The sequence below is a fragment of the Sminthopsis crassicaudata genome, chromosome 3 (assembly GCF_048593235.1).
Source record: "Sminthopsis crassicaudata isolate SCR6 chromosome 3, ASM4859323v1, whole genome shotgun sequence".
Taxonomy (NCBI): domain Eukaryota; kingdom Metazoa; phylum Chordata; class Mammalia; order Dasyuromorphia; family Dasyuridae; genus Sminthopsis; species Sminthopsis crassicaudata.
This window is the reverse complement of record NC_133619.1, coordinates 189,596,179-189,610,276: the sequence shown is the minus strand read 5'-3', so window position 1 is coordinate 189,610,276 and position 14,098 is coordinate 189,596,179. Positions and strand designations below refer to the sequence as shown.

The following is a 14,098-nucleotide window of genomic DNA, read 5'->3' as shown; positions in this document are numbered from 1 at the left end:
AAGGCAAGATAGCATGGAAAGTTAATCAGAACCTAAATTTCTTCGTGGAAGGTGGACTCTGGAGTCCAGGAGGCACATTTTGGTAATGTGAGCCTTTCCTATTCTTCACCCCCAGTTGTCTATTTCCAGAAAGATTACCTTGTAGCTGCTTTATATGTGTTTTGCATATAGCTTTTATGTGTATGTTGTTTTTTCATTAAAATGTAGAGCAGAGTTTGGCTTTATATCCTTAACATCTAGCATAGTAGTACCCACTTATAAGGAAGGCATCCTATTAAGTATCAGGGTTATTGTAATGTTCTTGGTGGATTTTTTTGGAGGTCTCTGGAGCAGCCTTCTTTTCAGTAGGTTAATCACTACAAGAATAGACAGGTGTTAAAGTCCAAAAGTCTTGTCTCTGTCACCTGGTGCTCAGCTAGCTTTCTCATGGCCTTCAGAGGGGATTTGGTTTCAGTGGAGAAAATGTAGCACAGGCCAGCCATCCCAAGGCTGATAAAGATGGAAATGAATCTCTCTCTCCTTGGCTCTGAGCTCCTGCCTCTAGTCCACTTGTCTTCTCTGGCTCTGACTCTGGCTGAGACTCCCAGCTCATATGCTCTCTTATAATTACATTATCATAGGTATGAATCTTATAGAACTATATTAAGTACTATGTGCATGTACTAACTAGAGAACTATTAAGTACCATGCTAAATAGGTGGTCATATCCTCCCTGACTTCTCATAAAGGTGAGCATCCCAAAAAGGAAGTGATCATACCTTCCCTGACTCTTCTGGATCTAATTCTTTTTTTCTTAGAGAAACAAGGAGATATGTATTTTAATATTTTGAAGAGTTCAGTGATCAAGTTACAATTAAACCTTGATGTTTTTTCAGTCTCACCAAGCTTTCAAGACATTTTCCTTGAGGTGGAAAAGAAGGTGAAATACTTGTAAAGGGCTATCTTTACAAAGTTTCCTTCTTGTCTATTTTTGTACTTACCGTAATTTCTGGGTCACAGATGTAGGTTCTTAGCCTCACATTGGGATGCCAAAATGTAATGTTCTTGGTTGGTTTTCTGGAGGTCTTGGAGCAACCTTTGTTTTAGCAGAGTAATCACCACCAGAATAGCCAAAGTCTAAAAGTCTTTATCGTCTCCTTCACCTGGTGCTCAGCTAGCTTTCTCGTGGCCTTCAGAGGGGACTTGATTTTGGTGGAGAAAATGCAGGAGGACAGCCTGCCACCACAAGGCTGATGAAGAAATGAATTTCTCTCTTCTTGGTTCCACGAGCTTGCTTGATCTCCTGCCTTCAGTCCTCTTGTGCTCCCTGGCTCTGAATCCCACCTGGCTTATATGCTCTACACTGAGTATAAACCAATCATTATATCACTAGGAAACCATTATTTGTTGTAAGATTAAATCAGTCATACTGAACTTAGAGAACTATTAAGCACCATGCTAAACTAGATAACTATTGTCTCATCAATTCCACTGACTTAACCTCTTAATAAGAATTCTTGTTTTAAGTTCAGAGTTCTGGCCCATCACAGGTTTATATATATCAAGATTAATTATTTCATCTGCTCATTAGCCTCTGATGTGGGAAATATTTAAATCAATAAAAATCACAACCTCACAAAATTTTAGTGGAGGAATTTTGCAATTTGCCTGGGGCACAGAGTTTTCGGTAATTTACCCAAGATCACATAGCTAAGGCAGACTTCTAGTGCCATTCTCTTCCCAACTAATTTAGCATTCTGTTCATTAAGTCATACTGTCTCTGTGTAGGTGGGGGTACATCAATGAAATTAAACATATATCTTTCCTAAGTTGAATATGTAACAAGGTATAGCAGTATGCTGATAAATGTTTAACAATCTGCCCTGTGGGAAGGAAATGTACACAACATGCTTTTAAGTTTAATTTGCATTACTAATATTTCTTTATTTCCTTCTTAAGTCTAGACAATTAACAAATAAAGAGGGGACATAGGAATCAAGAAAGGAGAAGGTAGGGTTTTAAGTGGGATTTGAAGGAAGCCAAGAGCCAAGATTGAATTTCAATGAAAATGACTGAAATCTGGAAAAGGGAGTATTTTGTTGTAAAGGGACAGTATCCTGGATTACGGAATATATGAAGAAGACTAAGATGTAAGAAGACTGAAAAGATATGAAGGAAGGAGTAAGATTGTGAAAGACTCTGATTGCCAGAGGATTTAAGTGACTTGGACAGAATTGCACTTGAGGAAAATCAAATTAATAGCTGAATGGAAAATTGGCTGAATTAGGAAAAGAAATAAAGCACAGAAACTGTCTGTATTGCATTAGATCAAACCTTGAGATGATGAGAAAGTAGACCGGATGGTAGCAATTTCAGAGAAGTGAGAAGTGATGAAGTCATAATTAAGAAACATTATCACATTTAATCTTTTAAAAACTATGAGATAATTAATAAGGCAGTTTATCATATTTTACAAATGAGGAAAAAAACTTATGAGAGATTGTCTCTTGTTCATGAATTTGAATCCATTTTTTCATGAATCCAGAGAAGATGTGATTAGAGACATGAAAAAAAAATAAAATGCAATATCTTAAAAAGTGATTGTCATTTGTAGCCAAGGCCCTCCCTTCTAAAGGTTCTAAATCACACCAGTTGGCTATGTAATTACTGCCAAGATATGTGAATAGTAGTTTGTTTTACACAAAAGTGATTTGTACTTGTATGCACATTCAGAAAATTAGATGGCACAGGCAGTTATAGTTTCAGAAATTTTGAATTGAATTAGTTTATATAATAAAGTTTAATAAAGTTTAAAATTGCTTGGTCTTGGAGTATATATTTAGAACAAATGTAAGAAAGGAAGGGAAGGATTGGTTCTGTTCTTAAGATTTGAAAAGAGGAAAGAGAAGAGAGAGCAAAAAGAATACCAGTAGTGTAAAAACAAGGAAAGATGGATTTTGCTATTTCTCATAATTAGTTTGTTTGAGAAGATGAATATACAGGAATTAGAAACTTCAATTTCTTCTGAAAAGGATTGAACATACATAGAGAAAATTTGGTAAAATTTGATAGAAAAAGCAATGCCAAAAAATGCACCAAAGAAAACAAGCAGAATTATTTTCAAAGTAACATTTGAAATATATAATTTACTCTTTCTTAAAGCAAGTAGAATGGAGATTGAGGATTTCACAGGGAATCCTTTTTTATGTTTTGTTATGTATGTACAAATTTTTTATTGAAAATTAAGTACAGAATTAAAAATGTTTTACATTTTAAGAAAAAAAAAGGAAACCAAAAGATAGGTGGGAGGGAATATTTTAGATCAATTTGAGAGCCATCTGAAAATAAGAAATTATATCTTCCAAATAATTTTTCCCTGGGAAGCTTTTATATTAAAAAAATGTTTTTTTAAATCCCTAAGATTTTATACTATTTTCAATTTTCAAATGTAAATATTATGTATTTGAAAAATAGATTATCTCTAAATGATTTAGATATTAGGACATTCTTGATGATGACTTTTTCCCCCCCGCTTATTTTTGCTTCCTGTGAGAACTTTTTATTCACTATAATAACTTTTTGTTTCTTCTTTTTCCTGGCAATAGCATATTTTGAATTACATTTGTCATTTTATTTTTCTGTGTAAGCCTTCAGACTTATTTCAGTGTTTGAATGACCTATGACTTCATCCACATACTCTTTCCATAACCCAGCTTTGTCTTCTCAATCTGTGCAAATCTTACCTGTGTCTTTCTATATACTCCACAAAGAATTCATTCACAAGTCATTCCAGCATCTTAACTTTTTTTAAAATTTTCTTGAATACTAGTAAGATACTCGGATTGTTTTTTATGTCACCTTTTTAAATGACAGACCCATGTCTTTTTACCAATCATAAAAGTGTTCTAATCTTTTTTTATCCCACTTTATGAAATTACTCTGCTTCAACTAATCATTCTCAGATGTTTGGGCTTAACCTGGAGAAGAGACTTACATGGTCACCACGTGAAAATACAATGATATAGGAGCTATCAGCCACAAAATCTACTACACATTTTGTGTTTCATGGATTTTGGGATATATAGTAGCACAGATATCAGTTCATGAAGGTTGTGCCTTCACTTGTAGGAATTTTATTAAATATTCCCTCCTCAGCTTCTGAGGTTAATAGGGCAAAAGGGAATACCCAAGAAAAGTGAAATATATTATTCTAAGTTTTGTTTTAACAAAGATTGACACTCTTACAAAAAACCTTTACTAAAGTCCTCTCTCTGTAACCTCATTGTAGTAAGAAACTGTTCCTAAAAGCCAAGTACAAATTTTTAGATATCCTACCACTCTGGAAGGGTTTACAGCATGAGCATAGTAAAAGATATGTTTGTTGTTCAAGAACTAATCAGTTTATCTAAATTTAGCAGAATTCATCATTATATTGACTGTATAAATAACAGCTAGACTATCTACTGCGTTATAGAGAGATTGTAACCAAAACTAGTGGAGTTCACATGCTATAAAAATGACAAATCCTCAGAAGTATTGAAATGTGTAGCTAAAAAAATTATTAAGTGAGATTAAAATCCAAGTTGTGAATCTATAATAATCTTCATGCTGATAACATACTACTTTTACTATAAATCCCCATCATGAATAATCCATTTTATTTATTACTTATTCATGATTCTGTTGCAGGAGGTTAATAACCAGCATATTTTCGCCTGTAACTGTAATGTATGCATTATAAAAGCAGGACTTGAATTACTTGAGTTATTCAGCCAGAGCCCTTTTGGGAGTTGCATGAATGATCTTTAAAGGAAAAAAAAAATATCTGCATGCTGATCAAATGAATATGATTTTAAATATTCCTAATAATGAAAATATTGAAACCTCTATGTTCTGAGTGATAACTATTGTTTTAATTCATTTATAAATTCACTACCAGGTAAGTGAAATCAAGTAACTTTAACTACTGTTTACAAATGACATTACAAATATCTGTGTTTGGTTTTTTTTTTTTAATCAAACCAATTGGGGAAATAAAGTTGAAAGATTATTCTTAAAAGAAACTCTTGAGCCTACATCAGATGATTTTATGCAATAGAATGAATTTAGTTTCAGCTTTAATATGTTTTCATGGATTTGTTGGCTTACTCATAATTAATTTCACAACTTTTATCTGACTTATTATCATCTAATGGTTCCTTATTTGTGCTCTTTCAAGTATATGAGTGAAAATTCTTACTAGGCTGTTTTTTTTTTTTAAGAAACAATTTCATTTTTATGACCCAACATTGAAGTTAACATGAATAAATAAATACATGATAAATTCCTTTAATGTTTAATATGCTTCAATTACCATATTTTTATTTATAGCTATTTCTATAATCTAAAATTCTAAAATCCATAGGTCATAAAATATACTGTTTCTTGTTGTATTATCACAAAAATCTGTTTTTGCAACTTTTTCATTTTTTTTGTATAAGGCAGTAATAAAGGACAAACACATCAAACATGTGATTGTGGTATCTCCTTTACAATTCTGGGCTAAATATATACCATGTCTGTTGCTCAATCTTCTATCTTCATTGCTCAGCTGAGCATGGCTGATGTCAGAGAATGCCAATGTTTGACTGAAAGACATGATTTATTCCTTTTTGTAATAAATAAGCCCAGTTGACTAAGATGCCTAGAACCAGTAAAATTCTATTAAAAATAGTAACAACAACAACAAGTCTCTTCACCCTAAGGATCAGGAACTGCCACAATGAGAAAATATTTTAAATGAATAGCTAATCCAAAACTAGTCACTTTGCCAGATTTCAGAAGCCTAAACTAGATCAATCTTAGATGGTCTAAATAAAAACTATACCATTTATAACAATTCATACATGCAAAAGTAAATAGAAATTTCCATTTCAGTGTTTGTTTTAAAAAAAAAAAAACATTTATACCATTAAACCTCTTTATTTATTCTAGCTTCTTTTAATTTCATATTCCTTCCTTTTCCTAATCCTGTATCTTCTGTACCAAAAAGCAACAAATATTCCAGTAAAATATGAAGCGTTTTGATTTTTTTAAAAATAATTAACATATTTGTTTTAATAAACACTTCAACAGAGCTAGTGAAGTGATAATTGTCTTTTTATATAAGAATCATGAGATTCAGTCCTATATAAATACAGTGATGCTTTTTTACCTCCAATGGTTGACTAAACACTGAGAGATAAAAGGTTACTGTTTTGTTTTGCTGTATTACTTTGTTTTGAAAGTGGTGAAAATAAGTGGAATCTTGGGTTCCTCCCCCCCTTTTTGATAAAGGAAAACAAGTATTGATTGATTCTGATACATTGGGATATTTTTTAGGCCGAAGGCATTTTCATGGATCACACTGTCCTAGACCCACCAGCCCTCTATCCACAGACAGTAATATGAGTACTGCTGTGATGCAAAAGGTCCGACCAGCCAAGAAACAAAAACACCAGCAAGGACATCTGCGAAGAGAACTCTACACAGATGGTAAGGACATGGAAATAGATGAAAATCTTGATAAATTTCTCTGTTTTGCCCAGTATCTATATGGGGTGGAAAACTTTGTAACACATAAAATATTTACTGATTTAAGCTTTATATCACAAAACATTATTGTTTTCAATACTCAGTACCTTTGGGACACAGTTATTACAAAAACAATTTATAGTTTTTTATATGCTAATTATTTAAGATACTAGATTTATGTACATATTTATGTAAAAATAAGCATGAAATTAAATTTTATTAAGTTAATTTAACATTAATTTGTTGAAACTGTCCATATTTTTATGAACAATATATTATTCAAACAGAAAGTAATGAACTTGTTTAAATTTTAATTTTAACTACAATATTATTACAGCCATTTTATGTACCAAAAGACAAAATCTAATCATTTTCTCTTGTGCCTTCACATAAAATATCAACTGCTGCTGAAAAGGTAATGCTTGTATTCTCAAAAGAATATAATAGGATAATGCAAACATTATGATGATATCTAAAGAAAGCCTTTAATGAAAGTACATCAGGTGGCCTAACATTTATTAAACTACCTTACAAAACAATCTTAAGGGTTTTGTTAGAAATTTATATAATTTCCAGACTCAACCATTTTGTCAAGTTTGTCAAATTTGCTAAGAAGATGGGGGAAAAGAAGGGTGTCATTGTCATCACCACTCTTCCCCTCCTCCCAACTTGGTTCTCAGCAACAACAATCTGATTAGGACTTTCATTACCAGTCAGCAATTTTTCAGAGGTACATCATTTGCCATTATCATATGAAAGCCTAATATTATAGATTCTTATCTAAGGTTACAAAAAGGGTTTTTTAAGCCACTTCTCCTTCTGATTCCTGCCACTTGACAGAAAAATTTAATACAAAGCTCACAGCATGATGAGCACAAGTAATTTTGCAATGAGTGGTTGTCCATGCTATTATCTGTACTTTATTCCTAGTATTTTCTCTCACCAGTATCTATCTGATATTATACTACATTAAATACTGGCATGACACTGTGCACCTGGGCCTCTTGGCTTTTGCTCAGGCCCTTTTTGTCAGTGTGAAACTGAGCTGTCAGAATATTATCTGATTTCAAAGAGTTATTACTATGTCTTTGTACATGTTTGCTTCTACAGAGAGACAAACATAAGGTGTAAATTTCCAAAGTATACCAGCAATTTTATATTTATGAGATTCCTGCAGTGGCATTTTATATGAGTTTATAGATATTTTATCAGTTTTTTTATGTAGAAGAGACTGCTCTTAACCAAAAAAAAAAAAAAAAAACTGGCTAAGTATCAAAACACTCATGTAAACATACTGTGGTAGAACATAAGAGAAAATCTGGACCAATACTGTATGTAAGGGATGTATTTTTTTTAATTTTTTTTAATTTATATTTGAATTTTATACCTAACTGGTATTTTGGTTTTTAAGCTTAGGGAATAATGTGCCAAGTTGCACTACATGGAATATAGTTAAAAATTCAAGAGGTTAAGTAAATGTGATCACTTTATTTTGCAGCCTTTCTCATGTACTTCTTTCATCATATATTCTATTTATACATAAATTCTTGTTGAGTTCTACATGATTACTGTTGGACAGTGTGGCAATGTATAATTAAGAAATAATTTCAAAGTTTGACAGGAAAGATTCATTTTTTTATATCTAAAATACTAGTGAAAACTATTCATTACATGTAACTATAGTTGGATTGTTGTGAGAATAGAGCAACCTATGATATACACTAATTAGTATACATTACTCTTCAGGTAGCTCAATTTTTTTTTTTAGTGTATTTATATCAAAAGACAAAAAACAAAAATTAGTTTTATTTTGCAACCTTAGTGGCTGTTAAGAAAAGATACTCAATGAATAATATTCTAATAGTTTTATATTTATTAATAACTTAATGCTATATGAATTCTTCAATACTTAAAATATTATTGGTGATAACTTTTCAATGTCTATCAATCATAGTCATAACTTGTCAGCTTTTCCACAATTTCTGGACAATATTATTTTATCAAATATGAACATTGTTTTTATGAAATAGTCCAATGAAAAGGAAGATGTATATGATTCCATTTAAAAAAAGAAAGAATGCAAACTTTAAAGAATGGTAAAATAAGATAAATACTTGTGTGAATTATTGGGAAAAGAAATAAAATACTATTTTCCCTTCTTTATGACAGTAAAATTGGTGAAATAAAATTGATAATTAGGCTGCCAGCAGTATTAATGCATGTTCTCTGTACATAAAATTTAGAGGAGGAAATACCTCACCCCATTAAAATAATAAATTGTTATATTTATTTGAAATAAATATAAAGAAAAAAAGGAACACACAAACAAGGATAAAAAACTTGTCCTGATTTTGTTTTATATTCAGAGGACAAATACTTATCTTTGCTTAAAGTGAAGGATCTCTACTTCATTCACTTATTCATTAAACTAACATGTGATAAGAACCTATTACAGTGTACAAAGTACTATCATATGCAGTCATGATTGGTTCATGTTTTGGTTCTTATGTAGATTAGGGAAATTTATGAATATTTAACTTAATTTTTATAGAATTAAACAAAGCAGAAATGATTCAGTTTTTCCTACTCTCTCTTTTCAAAATTTCTGAACCTTTTATGTACTTGATTTATAAACCAAATCTGTATTATTTCTACAGCTCCATTAATTATAAATTATAAATTTATCACTAATTAGAAAACTTTGAGATTTTAAGCATTAAAATAAGCAAGAACATAGGATCTATATAATAAGTACATAATTTTTCATATACATTTTGCTTTTATTACACTGAATCCTGTTTTAGAAAGATAAGTTATATGAAGGTCTGCATTTTTAATTTTGTGTGTATCTCTCTCTATGTGTATTATTATTTATTATATATGTATTATTATATTATTATGTGTGTCTAGCAGAGTGTCGATTTTTGAAACTAATTTCTAGCTCATTTAAATGACAAATTGTAGAAATGCTCATTGCCAGTTTGTGAACTAGAAAATCTTAAACTCCCAATTTTAAAATAATTGGTTTTCATAATACCAATAGAAAAATTAGTTTGAAAATGTAGTTTCACAAGAAATATGTTGAGATGTTAATTCATTGTCTTTTCTTCAAATTTTCAAGCTTTTCCTTTATTGTCAGCATTATCATACCTAATGTCCCTTGCTTTATTTACTACCATAGAGATAATTTTTACTTTTCCGTCAACCATCAGTGGGAAAATTTTTGTCCCAAAATGTTTTTTTGAATTTTTTTTCTTCCTTTGTATTTTGTACTTCACTAATGTAAGTACTTCATGAATCGGTTGCAACAGCAGCTTTCTAATAGCTGTTCTTCCTTCCAAAATAGGTTTCATTTTGTTTCTTTCTGTTTAAGAATTTTAATGTTTCTCCACTATATCTTGCCCATAATTACTTCTTCATTTAGTTTCCAAGGACACCTATAGTATACAAATTATTGGATTATGATCTAGGATAAAATGAAAAATAAAATCATACCATTCTTCAGGGAGTTTATGACTTAATTCAATCAATTCCACATTTCTAAATATCTTGTTGATGTCCATGGAATATTCTTTTCTCTCTAATGCCCTCCTTCCTTCTCTTACAACACCATGTTCATTATTCTTAAAACAAGAACAAAACTATTAAGTCTTCTCTATAAACTAAAACAAACAAACAAACAAACAAATCCCAAAACAATAGCTCAATATAATGGCTAAAATGCTATAGACATATTAAGGTAAAAGTTGGCCCTTACTGTGTTAGACTATGGGCAAGTCACATATTTTCACCAAGCCTCAATTTATACATCTAAAAAAGGGAATCATGAAGTTATATTACCTCAAGCTCAAACAAAGTGATATGTGTGTGTGTGTGTGTGTGTGTGTATGTGTGTGTTTTATAGATGTTCACTATCAATTATTTTTATTGTTGATAAACTACTTCACATTTTTTATTTTTGCTTTTTTTTTTTTTTACATTTCTTATTTCTGCTTTCTTGTTCTCCCTTACCTTCTTACTTTTGAAAACATCAGGGCTTTTCTTCATTAAAAAAGTTTTATCAAAATATTATTTAGACAAAATTCTGTACCTCAGTTTATTAAAATACATGTTTTTCTGAAGTACCAATAAAATTTAGTATTTTCTTTTAAAATAGTTACTCAGGCTCTTGTCACAAGATTGTTTTCCTTCCTCTTTCTAAATCAAATAAGTTTATGCTTTTGTTTCTTTTAAAAACATAAAGGGCTTTGCAGTCAATTTTTGGAAAATTCCAGTTTTTTAATCCATTTTAACAGTACAGTTTAACCTGATGCGAGATGCTGGGTTAATTGGATGCCTGAGATTCCGTGAGAATATGTCAGACAATAGAACAATTCATGGGACATCTGGAATAAGGTTTATAATACTGAAAATATATACTGTAATTAATGCTTATATTCATGCCATTTTCCATACAAAGATAGTTTCTGAGATTCATTAAAATAAATTTGGCTAACAAGAATGAGATAATAACTTTTTGAAAGTATGAAAGGAAGACCCATCTTTTTCTAGTTTTGTTTATTTTTCTTCATTTCATCACAGTCTTTCAGAATGTATTTATTATGTACAATAAGAGAGACAGAGAACAAAAATATAGCCCCAAAAATATTGTCCATGCTAGACTCTGATGAAACTAAAGAGAAGCAATGTGCATAAATAACTACATAATATTAATAATACAATATTAATTGTTTTGTGAATTAAAAAAAAGGCAGAACAGACTATTTCGTGGGGGACAAGATATGGGAGATGGGGACAGGTTGAAAAAGCATTTTGTAAATGCTTTGAGTAGAGGAATGGTTTCATTTTTGCAGAATCTTCAGCATAATCTTGCTAGCATATGGAATAAGCATAGTTATTCAGAAATTTGAGCATTCTTTGGCTTTGCTCTTCTTTAGGATTGGTACATGAATTGATCTTTTTCAATCAAGTGGCCACTATTGAACTTTCCAAATTTGCTGGAATATTGAGTGCAGCTCTTTAAAAGAATCATCTTTTAGGATTCTAAAAAGCTCAGCGGGAATTTCATCATCTCTACTAGCCTTATTAGTGATGCTTCTTAAGGCCTATTTCACATCATTGTCTATGATTTCTGGTTTTAAATGAGTAACCATAACATCATGATCATTGATGATGTTAAATATTTTTTGTGTGATTCTTCTGTATATTCTTAACACTTCTTAATCTCTTCTACTTCGGTTAAGTCCCTGCCATTTTTGTCTTTTATCGTGCCCAATTTTTATATAAAATATTCCTTTGATATCTGAGTTTTTGAAGATATCTTTTGACTTTTTCATTCTTTTGTTTTACTCTATTTCTTTGCATTATACATTTAATAAATAGTCTTATCTCTTCTTACTATGTTCTGAAATTCTGCATTCAATTGGGTCTAGTCTTTTTCTTTTTCCTTTTACCTTTCCTTATTTGTTCAGATGTTTATTTGTAAAGCCTCATCAAACAACTACTTTACTTTCTTGGTCTTTTTCTTTGGGGTATTTTTTGTTGCTCCCTCCTGTGTAATATTGCAAACCTCTTTCTAATCTCCAAAATCTCCTCATCATTTTCACAGCCTAATAATTTTCTCTACATTTTTCACTTTTAAGTCTGAATTTTGCAATAGGAAGCTTATGGTTTCAACCACAATTATCTCCAGGCCTAATTTTAACTGATTTTATTGAACTTCCCTCTACTCACTTTGGCTGCAAAATATATGTAATGATTACCTGAATTAAGTTCACCTCTTATCATCTATTTAAATTCACTGACACCTAAGATGTCAGTATTTAATTTTTTCATCTCCCATTTGACCACATCCAATTTACCTTGATTTACATATCTTACATTCTAGTTTCCTATGCAGTTTTGGACTTGTCTTTCATCACCAGACACATCCTCAGCTAACCTTGCTTTCAGTTTTGGTTTAGCCACTTCATTTTTTTTCTGTAGCTGCTGATAGTTTGCTCTTTGCCAATAGTATGTTGCATATCTTCCAATCTAAGAGACTTATCTTTCAGTGTTATATCTTTTATAATTTTAATAACTGTCCATAAAGTTTTCCTGGCAAAAATACTGAATGATTTGTCATTGTTTCTCCAGTGGCTCACCTTTTCCCAGAACTCTTCACTATTAATAACCTGTTTATCTTGGGTAATCCTAGATGGTATAGCTTATAGTTTAATTGAACTATGCAAGCTCCTCTGCTGTGACAGTAGCAAGTGATTCAACAGGGAGTAGGTTCACTTTACTTTTATTCTTGGAACATGTGTGAGTCTGCTTCCTGATGATCTTCTTTGTCAACCCACTCAGCTACTGATATATACACATATAAAATCAAACCATTCCTTCTCTCCAGGATCTTTTAGATCCAGGCAAGACCACCACAGCTCCTCACTAGGGGCTTAGCTAAATATTTAAATTCTTGTTCAGTTGAGGTTGAATAGAAAAAGGAAATCAGACCTTAGACTTAGAAAGATTTATATAAAAGTCATCTAGTATAAACAGCTGAAAAGAAAAAAAAAAAAAAAACGACCCATCACAATGTTTGTTGAATGAATAATTGAACAAAATTGCAACCTTTAAAGCCTTAGGAATTTATCTGATATCACCTAACTAGTGAATGGCATTAAACATCTTGTATCTGAAAGATCCTCTCAAACACCAATAAAATGAAAACAATATTTTATTGACAATTTAATTAGTGTTTACAGGACTTGTAGCTAGATGGGGAAAAGAAAACATTTTGATAGCTTCACTGCTATGTACTTTGAATTTGGCCACTATTAAAGTACCAAAACAAGAACTTGAACCCAAGAAATTTTATTCTCAAATAATCTCTGAGTTGAGAATCTCAGAAATTATGTAATTAAAATTGCAACTGAGCAGATATTTCTTGACAAAATCAATTACACATATTTATCCAGCTTATCTCCTTAAGGACCTCAAATAATGAAGAACTTATTTCTTCCTAAGCCAGATCTTTTGAATTATATAGAGAGCAGCAGATAATGGGGGAACTCTGTGTAAGGTATAAGATCCTTTAGCCCAGAGGAAACTTGCTAACAATATCTGGTTTGTCTCCCCATTTTCCCTTTGTTGTTGTCACTTCCCTTTGATGTTCTCACCTTTCCTGAGAAGTCAAGAAGGGTGTAACCATTATTCTTGAAAAGAGGATACTTACAACAAGGTGTTAACTCAATGGAATTAATGATACAATGGTTATCTAGTTTGCATATACTTAGCATAGTGATGTAATAGTTCTCAAGTTCATACATAATTAGTTTGCTGTAATGATGTAATTACAATAAGATATATAAGGGCTAACAAGGTCTATCTTTGACCAGCCTTATTGTGGTTCTCATGTCTCCTGCACTAAGGGGAAGACTGGTTGAAACTGGCAGACTGGCAGCTTCTGGAGGAGATTGGGTCAGACTGAGACTGGGTCTGACTATGACAGAAAGCTAACCCGAACATTACATGATTATTAGAAAATATTTCCTTATATCAAGTCAGATGTTTAAAGTTTACCATA

General features: G+C 31.3%; 1 protein-coding gene across 1 annotated transcript in view; it reads left to right on the top strand.

Annotated features, from left to right (window-relative positions):
* ROBO1 (roundabout guidance receptor 1) overlaps nt 1-14,098 on the top strand; it is a 582,961-nt gene that overhangs the window by 551,278 nt on the left and 17,585 nt on the right. Inside the window, exon 28 of the mRNA XM_074299785.1 lies at nt 6,340-6,492. Coding sequence (XP_074155886.1) covers nt 6,340-6,492 — 153 coding nt within the window. The remainder of the gene's footprint in view (nt 1-6,339; nt 6,493-14,098) is intronic.